The 24,581-nt window shown below is 37.6% G+C and overlaps 5 protein-coding genes and 2 pseudogenes across 5 annotated transcripts; 2 read left to right on the top strand and 5 right to left on the bottom strand.

Annotated features, from left to right (window-relative positions):
* The first annotated feature begins 987 nt into the window (after positions 1-987).
* LOC111333646 (melatonin receptor type 1B-like) lies at positions 988-2,471 on the top strand. Its single transcript, XM_022939270.2, has one exon. It carries the CDS (start codon positions 1,207-1,209, stop codon positions 2,206-2,208), a length of 1,002 nt encoding a protein of 333 aa, XP_022795005.2. The 5' UTR covers positions 988-1,206; the 3' UTR covers positions 2,209-2,471.
* Positions 2,472-2,635: 164 nt separating this feature from the next.
* Positions 2,636-7,763, bottom strand: LOC111333617 (platelet-activating factor acetylhydrolase). Its single transcript, XM_022939237.2, has 9 exons — positions 7,386-7,763; positions 6,870-7,044; positions 6,365-6,491; positions 5,921-6,034; positions 5,452-5,543; positions 4,889-5,043; positions 4,434-4,458; positions 4,081-4,229; positions 2,636-3,200 (listed from the first exon to the last, which is right to left on the bottom strand). The coding sequence occupies exons 1-9, from the start codon at positions 7,687-7,689 to the stop codon at positions 3,067-3,069; spliced, it is 1,275 nt and encodes a 424-aa protein (XP_022794972.1). The 5' UTR covers positions 7,690-7,763; the 3' UTR covers positions 2,636-3,066.
* A 36-nt stretch (positions 7,764-7,799) lies between these two features.
* On the top strand, positions 7,800-14,756 carry LOC111333657 (uncharacterized). Its single transcript, XM_022939284.2, has 14 exons — positions 7,800-7,958; positions 8,071-8,188; positions 8,574-8,757; positions 9,497-9,608; positions 10,043-10,247; positions 10,616-10,675; positions 11,066-11,168; positions 11,370-11,498; positions 12,064-12,203; positions 12,534-12,625; positions 13,199-13,300; positions 13,731-13,780; positions 13,897-14,017; positions 14,346-14,756. Exons 1-14 carry the CDS (start codon positions 7,890-7,892, stop codon positions 14,448-14,450), a joined length of 1,590 nt encoding a protein of 529 aa, XP_022795019.1. The 5' UTR covers positions 7,800-7,889; the 3' UTR covers positions 14,451-14,756.
* A 642-nt stretch (positions 14,757-15,398) lies between these two features.
* On the bottom strand, positions 15,399-16,208 carry LOC111333658 (neuromedin-K receptor-like; annotated as a pseudogene).
* A 1,063-nt stretch (positions 16,209-17,271) lies between these two features.
* Positions 17,272-19,548, bottom strand: LOC111333635 (melatonin receptor type 1C). The gene has a single exon (XM_022939257.2). The coding sequence runs from the start codon at positions 18,664-18,666 to the stop codon at positions 17,689-17,691; it is 978 nt and encodes a 325-aa protein (XP_022794992.2). The 5' UTR covers positions 18,667-19,548; the 3' UTR covers positions 17,272-17,688.
* A 32-nt stretch (positions 19,549-19,580) lies between these two features.
* Positions 19,581-21,551, bottom strand: LOC148736587 (melatonin receptor type 1A-like). The gene has a single exon (XM_088747683.1). The coding sequence runs from the start codon at positions 21,527-21,529 to the stop codon at positions 20,534-20,536; it is 996 nt and encodes a 331-aa protein (XP_088603809.1). The 5' UTR covers positions 21,530-21,551; the 3' UTR covers positions 19,581-20,533.
* Positions 21,552-23,383: 1,832 nt separating this feature from the next.
* On the bottom strand, positions 23,384-24,562 carry LOC111333654 (melatonin receptor type 1B-like; annotated as a pseudogene).
* Positions 24,563-24,581: the final 19 nt, after the last annotated feature.

The following is a 24,581-nucleotide window of genomic DNA, read 5'->3' as shown; positions in this document are numbered from 1 at the left end:
CAAACCCTTGTGTGTGATAAAAAAATTTGTGGGACGTTAAAGAATCCACACAGTGTTCGAAAAGAGTAGGGCACGTAGTGCCCGGTGTTGTGGTCTATCTTTGTGTAGTGTCTATCAAATTGATGGGGGGTACTGCGCCTTTGAATATTGTATAGAAAGGGCCCAATATAAATAAGGAATTCCTTCATTCATTCATTCACTTAACTGAACGTGAAATGGACACCTCTCTTGAAATCCTTCTGAAATGGGATAAGGAGGATTCCTTCTAAGAGCCATTCAGTTTTCAGTAACATATTTGCCCTGCACTGAAGCTTAACTAAAAGAGGCCCGAAATCACATGTTCACAAGTATCTGCCATTGTAAGTCCCGGATGTAACCTATCTGGGATAATGATAAAACGCTGTGCAAGCTGCATAAAATAATATACTCCCTTTGGAAATAAATGTCATTTCAAGAATGTTATCAAATCCGTATTGATTCCCTGGCAAGTCGAAAGTAGCAGCTTTTAGTCGATTTCATGAATTTTGACAGTTTTCCCTTCATAACAACGACTGAAATTGCAAATTAGAGTAGGTGGCTCTCACTTAATTCAATTTTTGCTTCTTGAGCCTTTATCTGTTTTGAAAATTTAAAAACGCCCTCTTCAAACTGTCATCATCGGTTTTGTGAGATTAATGTAATTGGGTGACCGTTAAGACTCTATAACAGGAAAGTGCACAACTTGATCTCAAATATAAATTATAGAAAACAAATGCACGCTTTGCCATAATTCCCCTACAATCAATTAACCTGGAGGTGATAATGAATTGATATGTAGATTAACAAGACTTGAAAAAAATAAATGATGTCATTTGAAAAATTCCTGACAAGTTGCAAATTGACAAATTTCACTTGGTTTGTTCAAGTTTATTGAAATATCACTATTTAAGCTGTCACTCATTACCAATATTTGCCAACCTCCACTTTTCAGTGCTGCTATCCTCTGATGCCCACAAAGGTTAGGTTTAACAAAAACAAAAATAAAGAACAAAAAGTGGGCAGCTGACATTTTATGAAGGATATCGGCTTTGATACGTGATAATCATGATAAAGTCGTTAATGCATCAAATCCAGAATTTTGCAATCTTCCGTTGGCGATCGTGAATTATATTCGATGCTTCTTCATCCTGCGACTCCAGAACGGAAAGGGAGGATCTGAAAAACGTCATGAAGGAATCACACTCTCTCGAGCTCGCATCAAGGTCCGAAATCTCAATTTGGACCGAGACAGTTTTGTTTGCCATAATTAACGTTTTGGTTTTCTTTGGCAACCTTCTTACTTGCTACATCGTGTACAGAAACCACAGGCTCCGCACAATTCCCAACATGTTCGTGATAGCATTGGCTGTAAGTGATATTCTGATTTCCATCTGCTGTATGCCATTTACAGTTGTAACTCTTTTCTACGGTCAGTGGATCTTTGGTGAAACTTTTTGTCGAGTTAATGGTTTCGAGGTGTTCACGTTTGCAGTGGCTTCAATTTATTGCATGGGAGTCATTGCAATCAGCCGATATTTCTGCGTTGTAAAACCAGAAAGGTACTTGGTGTTGTTTAGGAAGGAGAAAATTTCTTTTTACATTGCTTTTGCGTGGTTGGCAGCTCTCGTTGGATCTGTACCTCCCTTTTTCTTTGAGAAAGGCGGATTTGAATTCAAGCCGGGAAAAGGGATGTGTTTGTACACATTCGAAAGCGACATTGGTTATACATTGTTTGTCGGATTTGTTTGTATCACAGCCCCCTTAACACTTATAACCATCAGCTATGTAATGGTGTTCCGCGCAGTTTCAAGATCAAATCGAGTTTTCTCGGAAGAAAGCGATTTTCCTCGTTTACGAGCGAATGTTGAAGAAGCCAAAGTGAGCAAGACTTTAGTTGCAGTTCTAGTTGGTTTTGTGTCTTGTTGGATGCCAATTTATGTCATCGACACCACTGATGCCTTGCGCGGGAACAACGCTTTCCCGCGAGAAGTGTACATTTCTTACGCGTTCTTGCTTTACTTGAGTAGCACCATAAACCCGGTTATTTACGGCGTCATGAATAAGAAATTGAGGCGAGAATACAAGGATATCTTTAGCAAGATTCTTCGTTGCCAGCACCATAATATTATAGAGACTGAGACTAATCCTGAAGTAAGGTTTACCGCTCGACTGGAAGGCAGGTCTACTTGAATATTCAGAAGAAGAGAAAAAGCAAGTCATATGCGAGAGGCAATGCCTTGCAATGTCTCAGTTTTTGATCGGCTTTAAGAATAAACTAAGTGCAGATATCATTTTGAAATTTTTTTGTATCGTTCCTAAGCAACGTACGACCGACATTCTATTCACTGGTGAGATCAAAAGTGGCCCGCCATGATGAAGTATTTACTGAAGCTCAATAACACTCTTAAAAATCTTCACCACCTGATAGCTTGCAGCTTACGTGTTCCCCATCTGGATTTACCGAACCATTCAGGGCTTTGATTAATCGCTTTTTATCTGTAGTAGGAAAGATGAATAGCTAAGCTCTTATTCAAAAATCTCTTGGATATTTTTGATGTAAAACAACCCGGAATATAACTGTCTATATGATTAGCGCGCGTTAAAACAGGTGACACTTTTTTGGAGTGTTTATTGATTCTTGGAAATTTACATCAAAGGAGCCACATTTAAAATTGTGTTTCTTAGAAGTGCATGTTGTAATAAATAGAGTAAGATTTGATGACTATTTCAAATACTTATCGAGTGTTTCAAAACTCTATTATCATTCAAAACTGGGAAGACTTGGGCTGCGAAGGCAGTTAGTTTTCTTTCAAGTAAAAGTGTTTTGTAAGTTTGTAGGAACGTTTAGAGAGTAACAGGCTTCCAAAAATATTTTCTTTACGTCAAAATAACGCCGGCTATTTTCAAAACTACTTCCCTCTGATATTTGATTGAATAGAATAGAGTCATGAATGGAGGTAGTGGAGGAATAGGTCACCTTCGGAAGCATACAATTTGGACACCGATAGAAAAATCAATTTGGAAAGAGGGCTAATTTTCTTCAGAGTACTACAATGAACTCTTTGCCGTGTCTAGTTTCTTGTGTTCTTCTTCAGTTATAAATTCTGGACCGATGATGATGTATTCCGGTGTCCCTTCCCCGCCGTCAATAACTGGTTCACGTACAGGTGGATTTCCAATATCTGAGAAAACAAACACATGAAATTTGAAACTTTTGTACCTTCATATCTTAGCATCCTTGCCTCAGTTTCAAAAGCCAAGTTAGAATTTCTGGCATACCCGCGTGGATGTTACTGTGAACTCCTGCAAGTTTTACGGTATTCCCCTGGGGGTTTTAGAGGAGACCATGTGCATCAGTTTTAAGCCTCAACCCCACAGGGACTTACACCCTATATACCCGGTGGATATTTTACATTATTAAAAACTGGATCATTGGATAATGCAATTCAAGACTTTTTATTGGCTTAGCCATTATGGTATATGAGCCAATATACCATAATCTAAAAATATGGCAAGCGTACAAGTCAGGTTAAAATTAAAAGGGAGCTAAAAAATTTAAGATTTTTCTAATATCTGGGGGGCGTTTTTAATAAAACAATTATTCCACTTGCGCTTGTTGGATATGAGATGATTATAGCCAACGAGGCGAGTAGCGCCTCGTTGGCTATCTACCATCTCATATCCAACGCGCGCTTTTGGAATAATTGTTACTTATACACAAGTGTCTTTCAGCTTCCAGTGAACACCATGTTGATGGATATTCAAAGTTGAAAAGTGTAAGCCCCCCCCCCCAAAGAAAACGTCAACAAAAACGGTAATGTTCACAAGCAATTAGTGCGTGTGCATAGAACTTACGATAATTACAAAGGAAGACCCTCTTTTTAAACCTGAGGGTTTCTCGAGCAGTAAGTTTAGAATGAACTAAAGAAAGCGAGATTTTCACCATATAGTCAGATAAGTGAGTTGAAATAAAACAAAGGAAGTAAGGAACTTTTGATAAAAGTAAACTTTTTCTAGACCGTACTTTCCCTATAATTCTTGCACAAGTTATCGTTCACGTACCAAGATGTCTCCTTAGAAAAGCCCAGATAGCTTGTCTGTTAAGCTTCACTGCAGTAGTTGGATCAAGTTTACTACCGAGTGAAGTCCAATACAGCATGTATGGTGGTAAAACTGACGGTATGTCACATTGGTTCATATGTCTTGTCCACCTGATGAAGAAAAACACGTGGAAACTTTTTTGGCCACCATTTTTGGTAAATGAAAGTTCCTTTAGCATGGACTGTTGGAGTCAAACTGGCAGCAAGGGAATAAGTTTAAAGTCAAACCGGAAAACTATGGATAAGGCTTTTTAAAAAGAAAAAAATTATTCCGCAGAAGATCATTTATAGAATAGTAAAAAGATAAGTTCTCACCTAATCGCTATGATTGACCGTGTTTCTGCAAAGAACAAAATTCAAAAACCTCATTTTTAAGCCATTTCGTTAAAAAATGGACCAGTTTTCAGTTGATCATCGAAAGTAATGCGAGATTGTAACGGTTTTGCTTTACTTTGCACTGTGATTGGTTCAGGAACTCATGCCATCCTCTCAACCAATCAGATCTAAAACTTAACCGAATAGCGACTTTGTCATTTGCGTTTCCGGCGCTTTGCACAGTTTACTCGTTTTCACTTTGTGTTCCCATTGGCTCCTTGTGACATTTCCTTCGCTCTGATTGATTGTTGTGATTTCTTTGGTTTTGGTTTGAGGAAACTCAATAGAAACGTGCTGTGACTTTTGAATAAAAGTTTGCTCTTAAGCTAAGAAATAGGGAATTCATAAAGAGGAGTAAGAAAAAAAAAAGAAAAAAAAAATGTAGGAAAGCAAACCTGGCTTATCATTAATTAACTTTTTAAGAGGATCCATGTTTTGGTCCCAGCGATGAAATTGCTGTGAATTGACAAACAGTAATGGCTGATCAAGATTATAGTTATATATCTCTTTTCCTAATGGCAGCATCCACACATCAAGAGCCACACCACACCTAAAACATAAATAAAAGAGTTGAGAACTTAATTAAGTCAACAAAGTTACTTAGAAGAAGCTTGTAGCTAAAGGTTGAAAATAACAAATTTATTTGATGAAAAGGTGTTATTGGACACATTTATAAAGTCAGGTCCATCTAAATTTTCTCCTAAATCTGAGATGGTGAAAATGCATTCTTTTTTAAGAAGCTCTGCAACTTTTGCTAACAATGTAAGATATGAACACAGGCAAGCTTTGTTCAAATACCAATCTTAATGAAGTCCTACTGTAACAAACAATGTAATCTTTTTTTATTTGAATCTTTCCATCTGTGAGGTACTGTTAACTAAATACATTAAAAAGAGGAGCCTGAAAAGAACTGAGTTTAACAAATTTAACTTTATCAATGTTGTGTTGTGCACTGTACCTAAATCGCTTGTCCTTTGCCAAAGTCAGGACAGTAGTAGCACCTCCAAATGAATGACCAACAACTGCAAACTTTTTTAAGTCCAGTCTTCCCTTTAAAAGAAGACAAAGAAAAAAAAATTATGAATTAGCTCTATTCTAGCAGTCAAAGTGGGGAGTAACCATTCAAATGGAAAGCTATTGATAGTATCTTTTTCTAGTGTCTGACTCTATGAGCCGTAAACGATGTTATATAAAAAAACATGAAATTTAAAATAAACTGAATGGACTGCTCTTCACAGGAGAGGTGTCACCAAAACAAACTTCTCTGCTTATCCAAAGAACAGTGGATTATTTGCTACAACATGAAAAGCATTCTCATTCCTTGAAATAACTAGTGCCAATAAATAGATTAGTGGATGGAAGGAAAGAAGATAAAAAGACCAGAAAAAAAAAATTCACGAACAAAGAAGCAAATTGCCTTCAATTACCTTTAGTTGTTGTAAAATAGAATTTTCCTGGAATAAATTTGTTGGAAAACGTCCAGACTGAATATTTTCAAGAATGTTATGGGCACTTATACATTCATTTGCTCTGATGTGAACCTGTTAGATAAAAAATACACCAAAAGTAAAAGTAAGGTTGTAATATTAAAAGAGAGAGTAAAGGTGCCTTAATGGCAGGCATTGGGAACTCAGTGAAGCGTCAACAAGAAACTTCAACAGGTCTCACTTTGAGCACAGGCTGGGTTGCTGGGCTGTATTCTTCTGCAAGAAACTTAACTCTAAAAATGGCTCTCTGTAGCTGAGGGTAAATGAGTCTCAGGGAATTATTACAAACTAGGATAAGCTATGTCAGAATGAGCCACTAAATGGAGGTACAAACTGTTATTGTACCTTTACTACAGTGGTATCTGAAATACAGATTAAACACACCTGCTTGTTTCGAAGTTCAGACCCATCATCATTTGCTTGGAGATGGCGGTACTGGATCCATTCCTCTGTTGTCTTTTCATCTCCTTCATTCTTCTTCAGAACATAAGTAGCAGAAGCTGATTCGTCTCTATTATTTTAAAAAAGAAAAAGTTTTATATTCTATTTTGATATTTTCAAATTAAGTGTTACGCAAGAGACACTAACACAAAGCCCTGAAAAATAAACTTTGGATTCTGCACCATTAATTCTCCAAGGACTTGTGGTTAGATATTTTGTTTTGTGCTGGTTTTAAAATAAAAATTGTTTTAGGCTTTCAATTTTCAACTGATGCTTACTGTAAAAGTCAAGTTAACCTCTTTTATTGTCCCATCTGATTGATGAAAAATTCACCACAATGCTTCATTTGTGCAGTGGATTAATACACTAACTTTTGAATGCTAATACTCACCTTCCTAACATGAATCATAACATACTCACAAAACTGACTAAAGCAAGAATTTCTCACCTGTGTTCCACACATGCCACCAGACAGCCATGGGAAGCCAACTCACAGCAGTACGTACTATAGATCAACCTGTTACCACCCAGGCCATGTGAAAATACAACACAAGGTAACAACTGTTCCTCTCCAGTAGGTTTACAAAGAGGTGCATTATAAATTGCAGGGATCTGCAAGCCACCTAGAATATTAAAAGTATGGTGCTAAGCTGACCATAGACCTGTCGAGTGGACTTTCTACTCACACATTCTGAATAAAGGAATGCACGTCTTGAGTATTTCATTTTTTCCTCATTTTTTTCCGGAGATGCATGCCGCTGCCCCACCCCCAGGAGGAAGGTGATTCCCGCTGCATCGCAATCAACAGCTCAACAAGCGAGAAGAGACTCGAATGAAACGAGACGCGTCTCGAGAGAAACGAAACACATCTCTCGAGACGATGGTAACTTACATTTGAGCCGTACTGTACGCGGTCGATTACTTCAACCTTTAGCAGCAACTCAACTTTGAACTCTGCACCTACCAACACACCAGTAGAAAAATCTTCCCAGAAGCCAAACCGGAAGTTTCATGAAGTTTACAAGCCCTGATGCGTATTGTTGACGAGGTATCCAAAAACATCTTTTCGATTCATTCAATGTTGCGGCGGTCTTCTCCGCTGGGTAAAAGAAACGTATAAAACTACCGGCTACTGTAGAAACACCTGTAAATTCATCTTTAGCGCACATTAAATCAGTGCAGCCAACAAAAAACGGCCCTGTACATTCCTCTAGCTTCGTCTGGACTCTCCAAAATGAGAACCAGCCCGACATTTTTCTTCTAATCATAAGATTTACGAAGTACAACACTGTTTTACTACTGCAATATTCCCAGCTGATGCTACATAATTTCTTCCAGGCGTTTTACGTAATTAACGTGAAGGACTGGAACTCGGAGTTGACCTTCACATTGTTTTCCCGGAACTTGAGGAACTGGTCTGTGCACGGATCAGGAAACAAATTTATCGATTAAGACCTGCATCTCAAGTATGTCTGACGGAGAACATCGCCCGCTTTTACGCAGTGACTCTAGCACAAGTTCAAATTTCCAAAATGAGGTACAGAAGTTTTTCAAAATTGATTTGTTATTCCACGCGATGTCGCATAATGAAAAATAAATCTACTCAGTGTGATGTAATTTTGTGAATTCCTTCATTTGATGTGGCGCAGAGCCCTCTTACGTTTTCAAGCAAATGGGGCCTTGTTTTGTCGTGCTTGGGCTGCGTGATAGGGACAGGAAACATCTGGAGATTTCCAAGGATAGTCGCGAACAACAGTGGAGACGAAGGTAGAGAAATTATCGATGCAGTTGTTTCTGTATCTGTTTGTTTACGTTTACAAAATTCCATTCAATCTGTTCGTCTATGGAGTACAAATAGCCTTTAGATTATTGTCACAAACTTGTAGATTTTTTTCATCAAAGACAGTTTTGCTCAGAAGAATCACGCGAACATTATCGTGAATTAATAATCCATGCCGGGTTCTAAGAATTTTGGTCGGTTCCAATAACTTTGTTTACTTTGGAGGCTTGTCAGGGGTGGGTCGGGGGCTTGGCGGTGTGACAAGGAGAGGTGTTTGGGGGGGTGTAGAGGATATAACCCCTCCCCCACCAGAAGTACCTTGTCTAACAACATGTTATCAGTATTACATAACATGCCTTGTTATTATAATAGGTGGACTCCAGTTTTTGTTGGTGTGGTTATTGTTCCTTGGTCTGTGGTCAATACCAGTGATCCTGATAGAATATTCTGTTGGCCGATATACAAGAAAAGCTCCTGTGAAATCATTCAGAGTGCTCCTTGGACCCTGGTCATTATGGTGTGGGGGATGGATGGTTGCAGTTGTTATTTGCATTGCGTAAGTGTCCAAGTGTCTATTTTCTTAATGAGTAATTTATTGTGTACCAATAATCTTCCCATTCAGTTAACTTGACTTTGTAGCAACAACTTGCCTTAACCATTGAAGTTTTCAATGCCTCACTCAAGCACAATTTTTTATTGAACAATACTTTGCATGAATGAAGAACTTTGTAGAATCTAGCAAAGTCATGTAGTGATTTTTGGTGCTGCTGTTTGGTTTTTTGATTGAAAGCATGATTCTACAATGTGAAAATTTTCCTCTAAGCCATTTACTCAGAAAAGCAGACTCTTAACCCTTAAACTCCTCCATATGTAAGATTAAAAAATGTGTATTCCTTCGGTTCCACATTTCCACCCCACTCAGGCAAGGTACAAATTTCCGCCCCCCCCCCATACACAGATGACAGTCAAATTCCTGTGAGTTGCTGGGGTAAGGGGGGATGTTGAAACTTTGATCCCTTCTCCACAAAGTGAGAGTTTGATTTGTCAATTACAACCCACTAATCACCAAAACTTTGAAAAAACAACAGTTAACTTGGCAAAGTGTGTGACAAGAGCTGGTGCACATAGAGTATATACTCTCCAGTTACACGGGCATGACATGAACATTGTCCATTTACAAAGCATGATGGGTACACTATGGTGGTTACACTATGGCTGGTGAAAACCAATCATTTTCATGAAAATTGTTATTTGTTTTATCGTTGAGCTGAGATGATCACCTGATTGGGTTTCAGGTCTTATTATTCTGTGGTGGTTGGTTGGTGTCTTTATTATCTCTTTTATTCCATCTCCCATCAACTGCCTGAATCGTTAAAAGCAAGCCAAAATATTTGGAATGAATTAAAGGTGATGTGTTTTTTAGTAATTTGTGACTTGATTTACCAGATGTAGTTAATTTCTTGAAATGAGCAGCCTTGTGTCTGCTCAGCAACAGATTATGGATGACATCAAAATGTGATGAGAACAACAAATTAGCAGGTGAGAAGCTGCTGAGTGTGTCACTGATGTTTGTACCATACTTTGACGTCTTCTGTGACCTATAACTGAAACCAAACTTATGGCAACATGGAATCAAGTTGTTTTATATGGATTGACAAAAAAGCAAAATGTCTTTGATGATGACATCATCATCTGTGTCTCTATCTTCCAGTAGATCATAAGTAAGAACCAGATAGAATGCATGACTAAATCAACTTATTATATAATTACTAATGCCAAACCCAGATGACATAGAAATTTGAAAAATACTTAAAAAATATTCCTTTTTTTTTTTTTATCAGAATCACAAGTGGTTACCTGTCCTTCTTCTCTTTTTAAGCCTGTCATTGGCTGGCTTCTCAGTGACCAGAGCTGTGTCATCTATTGAACGAGTGAACAGCATCATCATGCCACTTCTATTATTTGTACTGTTGGTGTCATTCTATTGGTCACTGACTTTGGAATATGCATCATATGGGATTACTTACCTCTTTACACCAGACTGGGGTATGTTGCTATATGATGGTTGCGGTATACAAGTCTTGAGTTAGGGTATGAGCTAGTTTTGGAGGTCTATTACACTTGCTGCACGTGTGTATCACTTGCCATGTGCACCAGAGCTTTCTGGTGGACCATAGCAGTAAATACCTCTGTTATTTTTGACTGATGGGTCTGCAGTGCATAAGATGTATTTATTGTTTGGGCTTTGGAAGTCACTGTGCACTGCAAAAAGCATCAGTTTTGTTGTTATAAAGCTAAGCTTTTAAAGAACATTTTCACCTAATAATTATGAAGAACGCATCCGGTGGTTTGAAATGTAAAATAGGGGCCCTGGAAACCAAAGTTGTTGCAGATCTTTTGTTTTTCTCTTGTAGCTGAATTGAAAACCCTACGTCTGTGGGTGGATGCAGCTTCTCAGAATGCTTGGGATACAGGTAAAAAATGATTTGAGATAATTTTATCTCATTTATTTCTATTTCATTTCATTTCTTTTTATCCCATTCCATTCCATTCTACTCTCTTACTTTCCATCCTATTTCATTTAATTTCCTTTTAATTTGAAAAATTTTTTTTCCTGTCACAGAATTTTTCCCATTTTATTTCACATCATTTCATCTCCATTTCCTTTAACTGGTTGGAACACTGCAACTGCCTTTGCCAGTATTAGTAGGCTGGGATTTTTATATCATTATTTGAACTAACTATATGATAAAAATCATTATTTAAATTAACTTAATGGAGTTGATGGTACCATACAAGTTCACTTTTTGTTTACTTTTATTTTATTTCATGTTTTCAAAAATCCTTTTCTTTAATTCTCCCAGGTGCCGGTTCAGGGTTATTTTTAACATATGCAACATACATGTCCAGACAGAATAGCGTGGTCAAATTAGGAATCCTTCTTCCACTTTGTAACAATTTAGTGAGGTGAGCACAAGGAAGATCTTAACTGAACAGTTGTGGAGCTGTGCAATCATCAAGAAACTATGACTTGATCCTTTTATCTTCAATGCTTCCTTCAAAGCGTTTTGCACAATTTTCAAACGTGTGTAACTTACATTATGCCACAATTTTATCCATGCATGTATTCCAAGAGTACTTATATGTCATCGCTTTTCTCTTCCTCAGTTTATTAAGCGCTATAACACTTTATTCCACGGTATTTTCTATCAAGATGAAAGAGGGTGCTAATAAAACTGAAATCGCACTGCTATTAAGAGAGGATGGCTTTGCCAATACGGGACTCACCTTTCTTTGGTAAGTTAAAAAAAAAAGGAAACTTGTGAACATAAACTCTCGCTCAAGTAAGCTAAGATGTGCAGGTTTTACTGTTATACATTACACTCTATGGTTGAACCGAACAAACTCGCGTTACCTCTGTAACTGATCAGATTTGAAGTGCTTTTTGATTCGATAATCACATTGGCCAATCAGAAGAAAGGATTAGAGACTGTCTAAAGCGCGGCAAAATGCGGGTGACCAAGACGTAATTGGATTTCGTTTTGTATCTGATTGGCTGAGAGAGTGGCGTGAATTTTATGGACCAATCACAGAACCAAGTAAAGGAAAACCAATGCAATCCTGGATTACTTTCGACACTCTATTGAAAATTGCTTTAAAACTAATCATGACATGGTCAATATAGTTTTCCCGCACTTTAAGTAGTGAGGTTCAAGTGTAAACGATCTGACTATAAAATCAAGAAAGGTGAGATGAGAGCTCAAATTCTCAAAGAGGGTTCAATGTATTTATTTGTCCTATCCTCGGGGCAAATGTGCGTCGTCTTTGTTTGACAATTTTATTATTCTTTTATTTTTGTCAGGATGCCAGTTCTTTACAAGCAGCTTGGAATTCCAGGGCGTGTTCTATCGTCGCTGTTTTTTCTCTGCTTATCTCTTGGGGGTATCACTTCACTTTTGGCTATGATAGAATTGCCTGTTCGTACGCTTCAGGAGATGCAAGGTGCTTATATTTATCCATTCATATATTAATTTAATTATTCAATTTTTCAGTTATCAATGTAAACTTATTTTTTCGATGCATTCAATTAAGTGTTGTAACACCAAAAACCACAGTTGTTATGATGACCAATCAAAACAAAGGAATACGTCACAAGCAGCCAACCAGAACTCGTCCTCAAGCACGGGAAAATGCAAGTAGTCAAGTTGTGATTGGTTAAGAAGGAAGTGCAACCTTTTTGAACCAATTAGTGAGGAAACTTAAGCAAAAGCAATTAAGTAGTTGATAAGTTTTGACCTAAATTGTCTGTTTATTGTATTCCTTTTCTCACAGTTCCTCGAAAGTATGGCCTCCCTGTAGTGTTATTGGTGTTGTTCTGTTTTGGCTTACCATCAGCACTGGATTTGAACATCCTTGTTAATCAGGTAAGGGCTTATTTATTATTATTATTACTATTATTATTATTATTATTATTATCATTATGATTATGATTATTACTATTATTATCATTATTATTATTATCATTTTGTTTGTATTATTGACCAGTCTTCAATGAAAAGTCGTAAACGCCAGTTTGTAAACGCCAGAGGTTAATTCTAACGTTCTGTGATTGGTCCAGCAAACTCCTGCCACTCTGTCGAGCAATCAGATACAAAACCAAGAACAATCGTAATTAGGTCACCCTTGTTTTCTTGCGCTTTAGAAAGAAAGAGATAAATGAAAAAATAAATAAATGGTTGAATGGATGAATGGGATAAATGAGAGATTGAAGAAAAAAAACTAAGTAAAAAAAGTAAGTAAGTAAAACCTTTATTTAAACACGATGAGTATTGAAGGTATGCAGCTTGTGGTTTTTTCATTTATCTTTTTCTAAAACATCAATAAGTTTGTTAGTTCCACTAACAATTCACTGTTTGCTTTACTTCTTAGATATTTTCGCTTGCTAGAAGAAAAAGTGAAATGCGATTAAGGCTGTTAAAATATATTTTTTACTGCAGGATTTTGTGTGGGCGTTTGGTCAAGTCCTCGCTGGTGTTGTTTCAATATCATTACCCATTCTTTATGGAGTGACCAAATTTAGGGAGGATCTAGTCAATCAGGTGTGTTGTCATGGACCATCGCGTTTTTCATTTTATCACCTTTGGTTTTAATGGGAAAAAAGGATTAAGTTTGTTTCTGAAATTAGTGGCTTAATCAGCGGGTAATTTCGTACCAAGATCCTACCGTCTTACTGAAGCGACCACATGGCTGTGGAAGGTCTAGATACGAGACTAATCAGCGTGGGCACTTGTCTCGGTTTGCCTAGCCACTGATTATGTTAGTTCATTCCAGGTTCACCTTGTTATTTCGTCTTGTTTCCATGGCAATACGTTTTTAATTTTACTCATTTATACCCCCAGGGACACAACAGAATGACACGCTAGGGCTCGAACCTAGACCTCTCCACCCCGAGTCCAGCGCCAATTTCAAGGGCTTTCCATTTCCCGGACTGTGTAAAACGTGTGAATTTTTGTCTTGTTTGTTCTCTAGTTTGGACTTGACGACTGGAAACTTCCAAAGATTTGGGATTATATCGTAAAGTATGTCACGTTATTGTTATTTATTATTTTGGTTGGGCTTTGAAACGTGTGCGCATAAAAAGGAAAAAATTGACGCGATTATCAGTTTTTTTTTTGTTTCTTGTTTCTTGTTTCAGTTTTCTTGATCCCGTGATAGCAGTTGCCTTGTTAGTGTCATTTGTGGCTGACACTGTCAGCAATGATAAATCGGATTGGTATAAGTTTAAAAGAGAATCACTTATGTGGTGTTTTGTCGAGGTAAGTGAAGAACCTTGAAGAAATAAATAAATAAATAAATAAATAAATAAGGAAAGAATAACACGCAGGTTTTTTCGATCTTAAGTTGCGGAAGCTTTGCAACATGGAATCAATAAGTAAAATTTAGCAATCGTCGTCAGTGAAACACTCGGCTGCCTCTCCTGTACAACGTTTTCTTTCACCACATTTTGACGTCATCAGTGATTTTTTTTTTAACAGACCTACGGTAACATGGAATCTATGTGTTGAAAAAATAGCGTTTATATTAACCAATCAGATTGCAGCAGTTGTGAATGAACGCTTTTTTTTCTTCATTTGTGTTTTTCAGTGGCTTTTTGTACTTTTGCTGTTGTTGCTGTTGAATTTTTTATGGATCTTTCGTCGTCGTACTCGCGGAAGAATTCGTAGAATATCCAGAATACGTGACTCTTGAGTGAAAAATAACAATCATGATATCACATATTTCTAATTAATGTATTCGATTTTAATTCTCACAGTTAAGTTATTTAGATATCATTTTTAGTTTACCTCCATTTTAGTATTGATTCGTTACGCTATGTGATTGGTCAAGAGAATTCGCGCCAAATTCTAAACCAATCAGATGCAAACTAAAACCAGTCGTGACTTGGTCACCCTTGTTTTCTCGTGCTGGGTGATTCTCTTTGTTATTATTGGTCCTTACTATTTCCTTGGCTTGATTATATCACTCCGAATTAAAAACCGCGCTTAAGTTCTAAAACTCTGCTGTGATGTTATGAGCATATATCGATGGCTGGCATTATATTCATCAAGTGTGTGTTCAAGTCAGACAGGTTATTTCTTATTGCCTAAGATACTTGTGAGTAACATCTTTTAAATCTTTCAACTACGTCAATAGAACTGATCTTAAAAAATGCACAAAAATACCGATTTCTCGACCCTCCCTTTTCGGAAACACTCGAGAATTCGCTTCCGAAAAATTTATAAATTTACACCCAATTCTTAGCGTTCAGTCACTTTGTTGGATTGTTTATGTATACTGAGCTCGTACATGACCACTAGCGTTGAACCTTCAAAACACATCGCTTTGACAATGAGCACGTAGATTGAATGCCAATAGGGTTAGGGACTACTTCGTATCGTATCAGTAAATGTTTGCACTCGTCGGGTGATGACCTTGACATGTTATACTGCATTCGGCTCCAAGGTTTCCAGCACCTTTTAAATTTTCAGTGTCAAGATGTGTAAGTCCTAAGTTTCTGATTTTATCAGGAACAAACTCGGACGAAATATGAAAAACATTCCATTTACTACAACATTTCTTAAGCTAATTCAGTGAGGCGTTGCCGTTCTCGCTGTCAACTCATTATTGGGAGCCGAAAATGTTCCTAATAATAACCTTTTACTCTCGCCTGAACTTCTTATCTGTGGCACAATAGATAAAGGGGTTTCTGGTGCTACTCAGATAAACTAAGAAGCTGTAAGTTAAGTACACTTGTCGTGGTAGTTTGGGTTCTCCACGTACCATGTCGATGTTCTTGACGACGAAGACAGGAAGCCAACAGCATGCAAAGCCGACCACAACTACCACCAAACGTTTCGTCACTTTGCCTTCTTCCACATTCACCCGAAGGAGTTGCAGATTATTTTCCAACGAGAAAACACAATTTGATCTTGGCACAGTGCGAAACACTTAAACATAGCAGATCTTGATGATGATCAAGTGAGTTTTGATGATACAGCAAAGGATTGAGACAGAGTAAGCAATGTTACTTTCAAATTTGTACAGACATATTGCTTTTCCAGGCTGGAATTCAATGCTGTCGTTTTTGAAGAGTAATCACGATGGGCACAGATGCAGCCAGAGCCAATACTTTTCTTGATTGACAACACAGAAATACCGGCTGACTGCAATTGCTGCCATAGTTCCAAGACTGCCCATCCCAAATGTAGATGTATCAACTGCTTGAAAGCGACAGACCGTTTCACCAAAGATCCAGCTGCCGTGGAAAATACTTGCCACTGTAAAAGGCATACAGCAGGTACACATCAGAATATCGCTGACAACCAGTGCTATTACGAACATGTTGGGAATTGTTCGCAGCCTTCGCTTTCGGTAAACGGCGTAACAAGCAAACAAAACTGTTTCAGTCCTAACTAAGACTTCAGATCTAATAGTAAGCTCATGGGAAAGTGTCTTGGACACCGTCATTCTTGACAAATGAGTGAAGAAAACTGTGACTGTAACCGCTGTGGAGATTCTGAGGTAATGGTTGATGAAAGGGTGTTAGGAATATTTTTCTTGGTAATTTTGACGACCTCATTATCTGTCTTTATCATTATTCACCCAATATAGCCCGGTTTTATTGTCCCAGCAACGGTTTCCAATTATTATTATTTACGTAACAGGATTTCTTTTTGAATATCTATATCAGTTGCTGGCATTTCTCTGTTTTTTTAAACATTTTTTTGTTTTGTTTGACTTACTGTGCCCTTCAATGACTTCCCCTAGGCTCGGAGCCAAACTAGAGATGAACGAAATGAACAACTAAATACAGATATAATTAAAATAGAGTAAATTTGTTCAATCGCGGCTCAGGGAAAGACTGTTTGAGTTTCGATGTGGTGTCCATCATCATTATCCACTTTTAGGAGCAATTGTTGTTTTAAGTAAGAAATCACCGTACCGAAACCTGCTCAATATTCATTCAAATGTTCAACATTTCAACATAGAGTTACTTCCTCCTAACAAACCTTATTTGTGATTACATGACAGAACCATCTAGGATGTTGAGGTGACTTTTTCGCGTCAATATTTAGAAACAAGATGTTTAGACAACATCCGCTACAGTTTTGAGTTAACTTTTTAAGCAGCAAGCAGAAACGTGAGTTGGTGCAAACATCAAATTTCACTGACACTTGACTTCCGCGGTGTTATATGCCGATCAAAATAAAATACAATTAAGTTAAGCTTTTTTTAATCTTGATCGCATACGAAATTTAATAATTTTCCACGCATGCTAAACAAGCTGACCAATAGAAACTTTCCACTCATTTTTTCAGTCACACTGTGTGCACAATATTTGAAATGTTTGTGCTCAGTCGATGAATTCCTGTGCCACACTGCGGCACCGCTGTTTTCATCTTTGTTGTCAGTTTTTATAACCACTCACTTCTACTAATTGTAACAAAATAAATTTTTGAGTAAGTGAAAATGGGAATGGTTGGAAATAAATGAGAAAAACGCAAAGATCACAGACAAAAACAATTTGAAATTGAGCTTCAAATATAGTTTTAATGTTGAAATTAATGTACATGTAAGATAGAATCGCCCTCATTAAAATAACGATCGTCTACTTGTCTTTCGTTGTATAAGAAGTTTGTTTATTTTTGATAACACTCTTTGTCGTTAAAGACGGTCTCTTTTGATCTGAATCGGCTTTGCTCTGAAAGAAATTGCAACGAGGAAACACAATGTCGCGAAGAAAACGTAAATGTAATTATGACTTTTCCTTTGTTACTACGAGTTTTGCAACTACATAAAATAAAAAAATTGCCTTGAGAGCTAGACTTCAGAGAGGGAAAATCTTCGGCTTTAACATTGAACTTGCAAGGTCACTTATCGGTCTCATTTTGTTGGGATGCTTGTGAAACTCTTTAAGATTGGGGAAGATGAAAACAATTCAAGCAGCTCACTCAGTGCTGTGGCTGCTGTTGTTGTTGCTGCTATTTTGGCGCCGAAAGTAAGTAATCTTGCGCAAGAGGATCTTGTACTCTCGCCTGAACTGTCTATTCATGATGCCATAAATGAAGGGGTTGATGGTGCTACTCAGATAGACCAAGAACGCGTACGTCAGGTAAGCCTGTCGTGGTATTGTGGGTTCTCCGCGCCCGGCGTCCACGTTGTCCATGACAGAGATAGGAAGCCAACAACATGCGAAGCCAAACAGAACTGCTACTAAAGTTTTCGTCACTTTCGCTTCTTCCACATTCGCACGGAGTTCACAGGGGTTACAGTCTGAAGAAAAAACGCGATTTGATCTTGAAACTGCACGGAACACTTTGACATAGCAGACTGTGATGATTGTTAAGGGTGTTGCGATGTAAAGACATTCGGTTGTTACAGTGTAAGCCATGTTACTTTCAAACGCATACAAACACATTGCTTTTCCAGGCTGAAATTTAAAGCTGTTTTTGCCCTCAAAGAAAAACGGGGACAGAGATCCAGCGAGAGTGAGGCTCCAAACAATGACCATGTATATGAACACTCTTTGCTTCTTAAACAAAAAGAGATACTTTTTTGGTTTTACAACGCAGAAGAATCGGTTGACGGCAATCACACTCATGGTAACCATGGCGACACTTCCAAAAGTCAGTGCTGCAAAACCTTGGAAGAGACAAAATCTTTCGCCAAACATCCACCGGCCGTAGAACAGAGTGGCAACTGTAAAAGGCATACACCAGGTACACATCAGTAAATCACTCACAGCCAGTGCTATCACGAACATGTTGGGAATTGTTCGCAACCTGCGCTTTCTGTACACGGCGTGAAAAGTGAGAAGATTTCCGAGGACAGCCACAATATTGGTTACAGCAAACAAAACTGTTTCAGTCCAAACTAAGGCCTCCGTCCTATTGGCAAGCTCAAGGGAAAGTGTGTCTGTCATCATTGCATTTGGTCAATAACATCGGCGAAAAGGTGCGAAAGCTAAGCTTTTGCAAAGTCTTTCTTGACAACTTTTGGAATCATTGATCGTTGAAACCCATTTAAACGCCGTAGTATTGTGAGTTCTGAACTGAATGACAGATATATACACATTGCAATCAATAAATATTAAATACGGTTTTGATGTCATCGTTGTTGTCATTCTAATCACGTTGGATTTTGTAAGACAAAATTTGCAACATGTAATAACAGATCGACTTTAAGTTTCTGGTGTGCGAGAGCACGTGTGGTCTGTCAGTTGTTTAACTCCAAATAAATGTTCGTGAGTCGCTATTTGCGATTGTTATAACTCTTTTGAGTGAAAGAAAAGATGTTGCTTCTATTTTTCCATATCTTGTTTATCTCCAGACACCTGGCTAGAAGACTGAAACAAACGTTATGTAATCCCACCGTTCACGAAAGGGATAAGATATCTTGAAGAGCCTCAACAACTTTAACTTCCGCAATCAAGAATAACTGAAAGAAAAAGAATTCCTACTCTCAATAGAAACTTTGAAGTCAAGTTTGTAACTTTTAGCTCAGCTAGTTTGTTGGCATTGTATAGGGGAAGTTAAATTTAAGTTTAATTTAAAATTTGAAATTAAAAACAACGTCAATTTCTGTTTGAGCTGAAAAACTTTGTTTAAAAATCGAGAGGATGCTGTCCGAGCATCTTGTTGCTGAATAACGAAAAGAAAATATCATTTTAAACAATAAATTAACCACTGGTTAAGGCGTTTCAATTTGTTCTAGTGTCCAGATTGAAAGAAGAAACTAGAAAAATCTTGCCAAACAGTAATTTAGAAGTTCAACTAAAACTCATGAGATTCAATCGATCATTTCCCTTCATCGACTGTTCGAAATGTGACTATATGTAGCCGTAAATAGACAGACATGACTTCTTTTAGACAACACTCATCAAAAAGCCGTTTGACGTACCGCTGTTCGCGTGCCCAAATCTGCTGGTGGAAATTTCAAGAAAACAATATTAAAGTTTCATTTGGAAAAAGTCGTTCTGCAGCTGATAGAGGTTAGGACTACAGTTTCACTAGTCCGGAATCTCCTAAAGATTACCGATAATTTCTTCCTGAGATAAACTTGACCGCCATCTTGACTTTTTCTTAAAAAAAAGGAAACAAATTATTTAAATTTTTCCCCCATAATAAAACTTGAATAAATATCTCTGTCGAACCTAAAACTCAATTTATTTAATTCCCTCAGATAGTAGGCGCCCTATAATGGGGCATTGGTCAGACTAACCTGTCAGACTAACTTATGCGGAACACATAGCCGTCCAGAATTCAATAGAAAGATGTCATAATTGTTTAGGCTAACTGGCAATAATTTTCTTTCTTTTGTGTGGCGTTCTGTTTTTCTCGCCGAAAAAGGACTTTTTCATTTTCTTTTTTTTTTTTTTTTTTTGACTGCTTCATTTCTCATGGTAAAATTACTTGTAAACTTGATTTAGCTTGAAATGGTAACACTTCAGTTCCTAAAGATAAAAAAAAAAAAATTAACAAATTACTTACGGCTCTGACTCCACTTAGAATTCTAATAAAACTAGAAGTACATTTGTGTCTTTTATTTCATAACTTTTTAATCATTGAAAAATTCTACATGTCCATCATCTGTACTTTGGTTGTTTCATTTACACTGACTCATATTGGAGAAAAGGGTTGTTTACTGAAGAAATTTTGCTTATTTCACAGATCATAATGGAAGACAGTGAAATGAATTACAGAAAAATTTCAGATCCATTTAAAATGGAATTGTGGCAATTTTATTTTCGGATCGTCCTTCTAAGTATTTCTTTCGGAAGTCTCTGAAAGCTTTCAAATGGACCAGGCTCGCGTCAAAAAACTTCTTCCTCCACTTTCAGAGCTGCTGCCGCTTCTCCGGCGACGAACACAAAGAATTTTCTTAAACACTACTTTGTATCCTCGCCTAAACTGCTTGTTCATGCAACCATATATGAAGGGGTTTATGGTGCTACTGATATATGCCAAGCATGTGTATGTCAGATATGCTTGTCTTGGCAAAGTATATTCACCCCGGGCGGCGTCAATGTTATCCATGACAGAAATTGGGAGCCAACAAGACACAAACCCAACCAGAACTGCTACCAAGGTCTTTGTCACTTTTGCCTCTTCCACGTTCGCGCGGAGTTGACTGAGGTTATTTTCTCGGGAGAAAACGCGATTTGATCGCGAAACTGTTCGGAAAACTTTGACATAGCAAACTGTGACGATCATCAAGGGCGTTGCGATATAAAAACACTCAATAAAGACAGTGTAAGCAATGTTACTTTCAAATGTGTACAAACACATTGCTTTTCCAGGTTGGAAATCAAATGTACCTCCTTCGAAGAAAATAGGTGGAACAGATCCAGTGAGAGCCAGGAACCAAACTGTGACAATGTACCCCAAGGATCTCTCCTTCTTAAAGAACAAAGGATAATTTTCCGGCCTAACAACACAGAAATATCGGCTGACTGCGATGACTGCCATAGTTCCCAGGCTGTTCGTTCCAATTGTCAATGCCTCAAAGCCTTGAAATTGACAAAACCTTTCACCAAACATCCAATGGCTGTGGAAAAGGGTTAAAACTGTAAAAGGCATAGAGGAGGTCGACATCAGAATATCGCTTACAGCCAGTGCTATGACGAAGATGTTGGGAAGAATGCGAAGCCTTTGGTTTTTATACACGACGTATAGAGTTAGAAGATTTCCAGAAAGGGCTGTAACATTGATAACTGCGAACAAAAATGTTTCTATCAAAATTAGAGAATCAGTTCTCTCGGCAAGCTTGAGTAAAAGAAACTCTGTCATGGCGGAGTACAATTGCAGGCGGGTTGAGTTTCCCTACCAAGGTAAATTGCATCATAGAATCGGCTCAGCTAAATTTCGGTAACAGAAAGCTGTCAAGCTGCTTTCAGTTCCTTTTTTTGACTTTCAAATAAGGAAGATATTACCTGTCTCTTCGTGTCATAATCGAACTGAATCGGAAATGAAGTGTTTGTTTTCTGGCTCCAAAAATGACGATCGAAAATTGATCTTACCGCGAGAAATGTCTGTTTGTTGACCAAAGCTTTTAATTTTTTCAAAAATAGACTGACGTGATAACATAGAAAAACAATCTGCAAACAATCAAGACCCCTAAATGGTAAAATAAAGGAGGTTCAAATTTAACATTGCTCTTAATATTTAGTCGATGCTTATCCTTTTCGGGGTGAATTAGTAAATTAGAAAAAGTCCATATACAAACTATAGGAAGCCCCCAAGATAATTTATTCTGATAAGTGTGCGCAAGATAACAAAAGGTTGAAAGCTAAAATCCGGTCAGCAATAGCATTAACAGTGCACCCTTTCATATCTTTCTAATTGGACTTTCCCCCTTTTTTTTCTTTCATGATCAAGTGCGAGACTCATTATTTAAACACAAAACCGAAATGGCCATAATAGCACCGTCCATATCATAAGCTTGAGGTGAGATACGCGCGCGTGAAAAAGTGAAATGAAGTGCGAAGTGTGAAATGTGGAGTTTGAAGCGCGAGTGTGAATTGTGAAGATTAAAAGCCTCATTTGCACAGATAAAACTACATTGTAGGAAGAATTTCAAATGGCTAACAACTGTATAAGTTTAAAATTTTGATAAAACTAAAACTGGTATCTAAGAATAATTTTCAAAGTTACTTCTATAACGGATGTAGATGTAACAGCAGCTTTTAAGAGCCTCTTAAAGTTCTTAAGCTACATCACAAGGTAACTTGGCTTACTTTGCATTTCTTTGAAAGTAAGTACAAAGTAAATTTTAGAAACATCCTATTTTTAGCAAAATCGGTTTATTAACTGTAACTCTTGTTAGGAAAAACCTACATTATTTAAAGATCAACTTTTCCTTAGAAATAAGCAGTTTTGTTCTTTCTATAAAAGTTAGAAATTTAAACAGTTTTTAAAAAGCGGCAATTTCCTTGGCCTATTAAAGAAGAGTTCATTTTGTCAACTATTAAGAGTCAAGCAGCTGGTTATGTCAGAAAAATAATTTACCTATAACATTTTCACCATTTGATTTATTTAAAAAATTATTTTGAGTAGCAACAAATGATAGAAAAGTAAACATTTCTAGACAATTGCCTCTGAAGCCGCAATAAAAAAAAGGTATCTTGTTGCCATGGCTACTGAGTAAAACATGTTGTAAATTCTAAAGACCATGAAGGATCTGAATGTCCACGATAAAACATTGTCATGGCAACAAATCTGCCACTAATTTCTGAAACATTCGAGAATTCGCTTCCGCAAAATTTGTAAATCTACATCCAATTCTAGTCAACATGTACTTCATGATACAACAGTGTTCAGTCACTTTGTTGGATTTCTTATGTATACTGAGCTCGTACATGACCACTAGCTTTGAACCTTCAAAACACATCGCTCTGACAATGAGCACGTAGATTGAATGCCAGTAGGGTTAGGGACTACTTCGTATCATATCAGTAAATGTTTGCACTCGTCGGGTGATGATGACCTTGACATGTTACCGCATTCGGCTCCAAGGTTTCGAGCACCTTTTAAATTTTCAGTGTCAAGATGTGTAAGTCCTAAGTTTCTGATTTTATCAGGAACAAACTCGAACGAAATATGAAAAACATTCCATTTACTACAACATTTCTTAAGCTAATTCAGTTAAGCGTTGCCGTTCTCGCCGTCAACTCATTATTGGAAGCCGAAAATCTTCCTAATAATAACCTTGTACTCTCGTCTGAACCTCTTATCTGTGGCACAATAGATAAAGGGGTTTCTGGTGCTACTCAGATAAACTAAGAAGCTGTAAGTTAAGTACACTTGTCGTGGTACTTTGGGTTCTCCACGTACCATGTCGATGTTATCGACGACGAAGACAGGAAGCCAACAGCATGCAAAGCCGACCACAACTACCACCAAACGTTTCGTCACTCTGGCTTCTTCCACATTCACCCGAAGGAGTTGCAGATTATTTTCCAACGAGAAAACACGATTTGATCTTGACACGGAGCGAAACACTTTAACATAGCAGATCTTGATGATGATCAAAGGAGTTGTGATGAAACAGCAAAGGATTGAGACAGAGTAAGCAATGTTACTTTCAAATTTGTACAGACACATTGTTTTTCCAGGCTGGAATTTAATGCTGCCGTTTTTGAAGGGTAACATGGGCACAGATGCAGCCAGAGCCAATACTTTTCTTGATTGATAACACAGAAATACCGGCTGACTGCAATTGCTGTCATAGTTCCAAGACTGCTCATCCCAAATGTAAATGTATCAACTGCTTGAAAACGACAGACCGTTTCACCAAAGATCCAGCTGCCGTGGAAAATACTTGCCACTGTAAAAGGCATACAGGAGGTACACATCAGAATATTGCTGACAGCCAGTGCTATTACAAACATGTTGGGAATTGTTCGCAGCCCACGCTTTCGGTAAACGGCGTAAAAAGTGAGAGGAGTTCCGAAGACAGCTGCAACGTTGATAACAGCAAACAAAACTGTTTCAGTCCTAACTAAGACTTCAGATCTAATGGTAAGCTCATGGGAAAGTGTGTTGGACACCATCATTCTTGACAAATGAGTGAAGAAAACTGTGACTGTAACCGCTGTGGAGATTCTGAGGTAATGGTTGATGAAAGGGTGTTAGGGATATTTTTCTTGGTAAAGTTTACGACCTCATTATCTGTCTTTATCATTATTGACCCAATATAGCCCGGTTTTATTGTCCCAGCAACGGTTTCCAATTATTATTATTTATGTGACAGGATTTCTTTTTGAATATCTATATCAGTTGCTGACATTTCTCTGTTTTTTTAAACATTTTTTTTTAGGTTGACTTACTGTGCCCTTCAATG

The sequence above is a fragment of the Stylophora pistillata genome, chromosome 2, assembly GCF_964205215.1.
Source record: "Stylophora pistillata chromosome 2, jaStyPist1.2, whole genome shotgun sequence".
Taxonomy (NCBI): Eukaryota; Metazoa; Cnidaria; class Anthozoa; order Scleractinia; family Pocilloporidae; genus Stylophora; species Stylophora pistillata.
The sequence above is the reverse complement of the archived record's forward strand: the minus strand, read 5'-3'. Positions and strand labels throughout refer to the sequence as shown.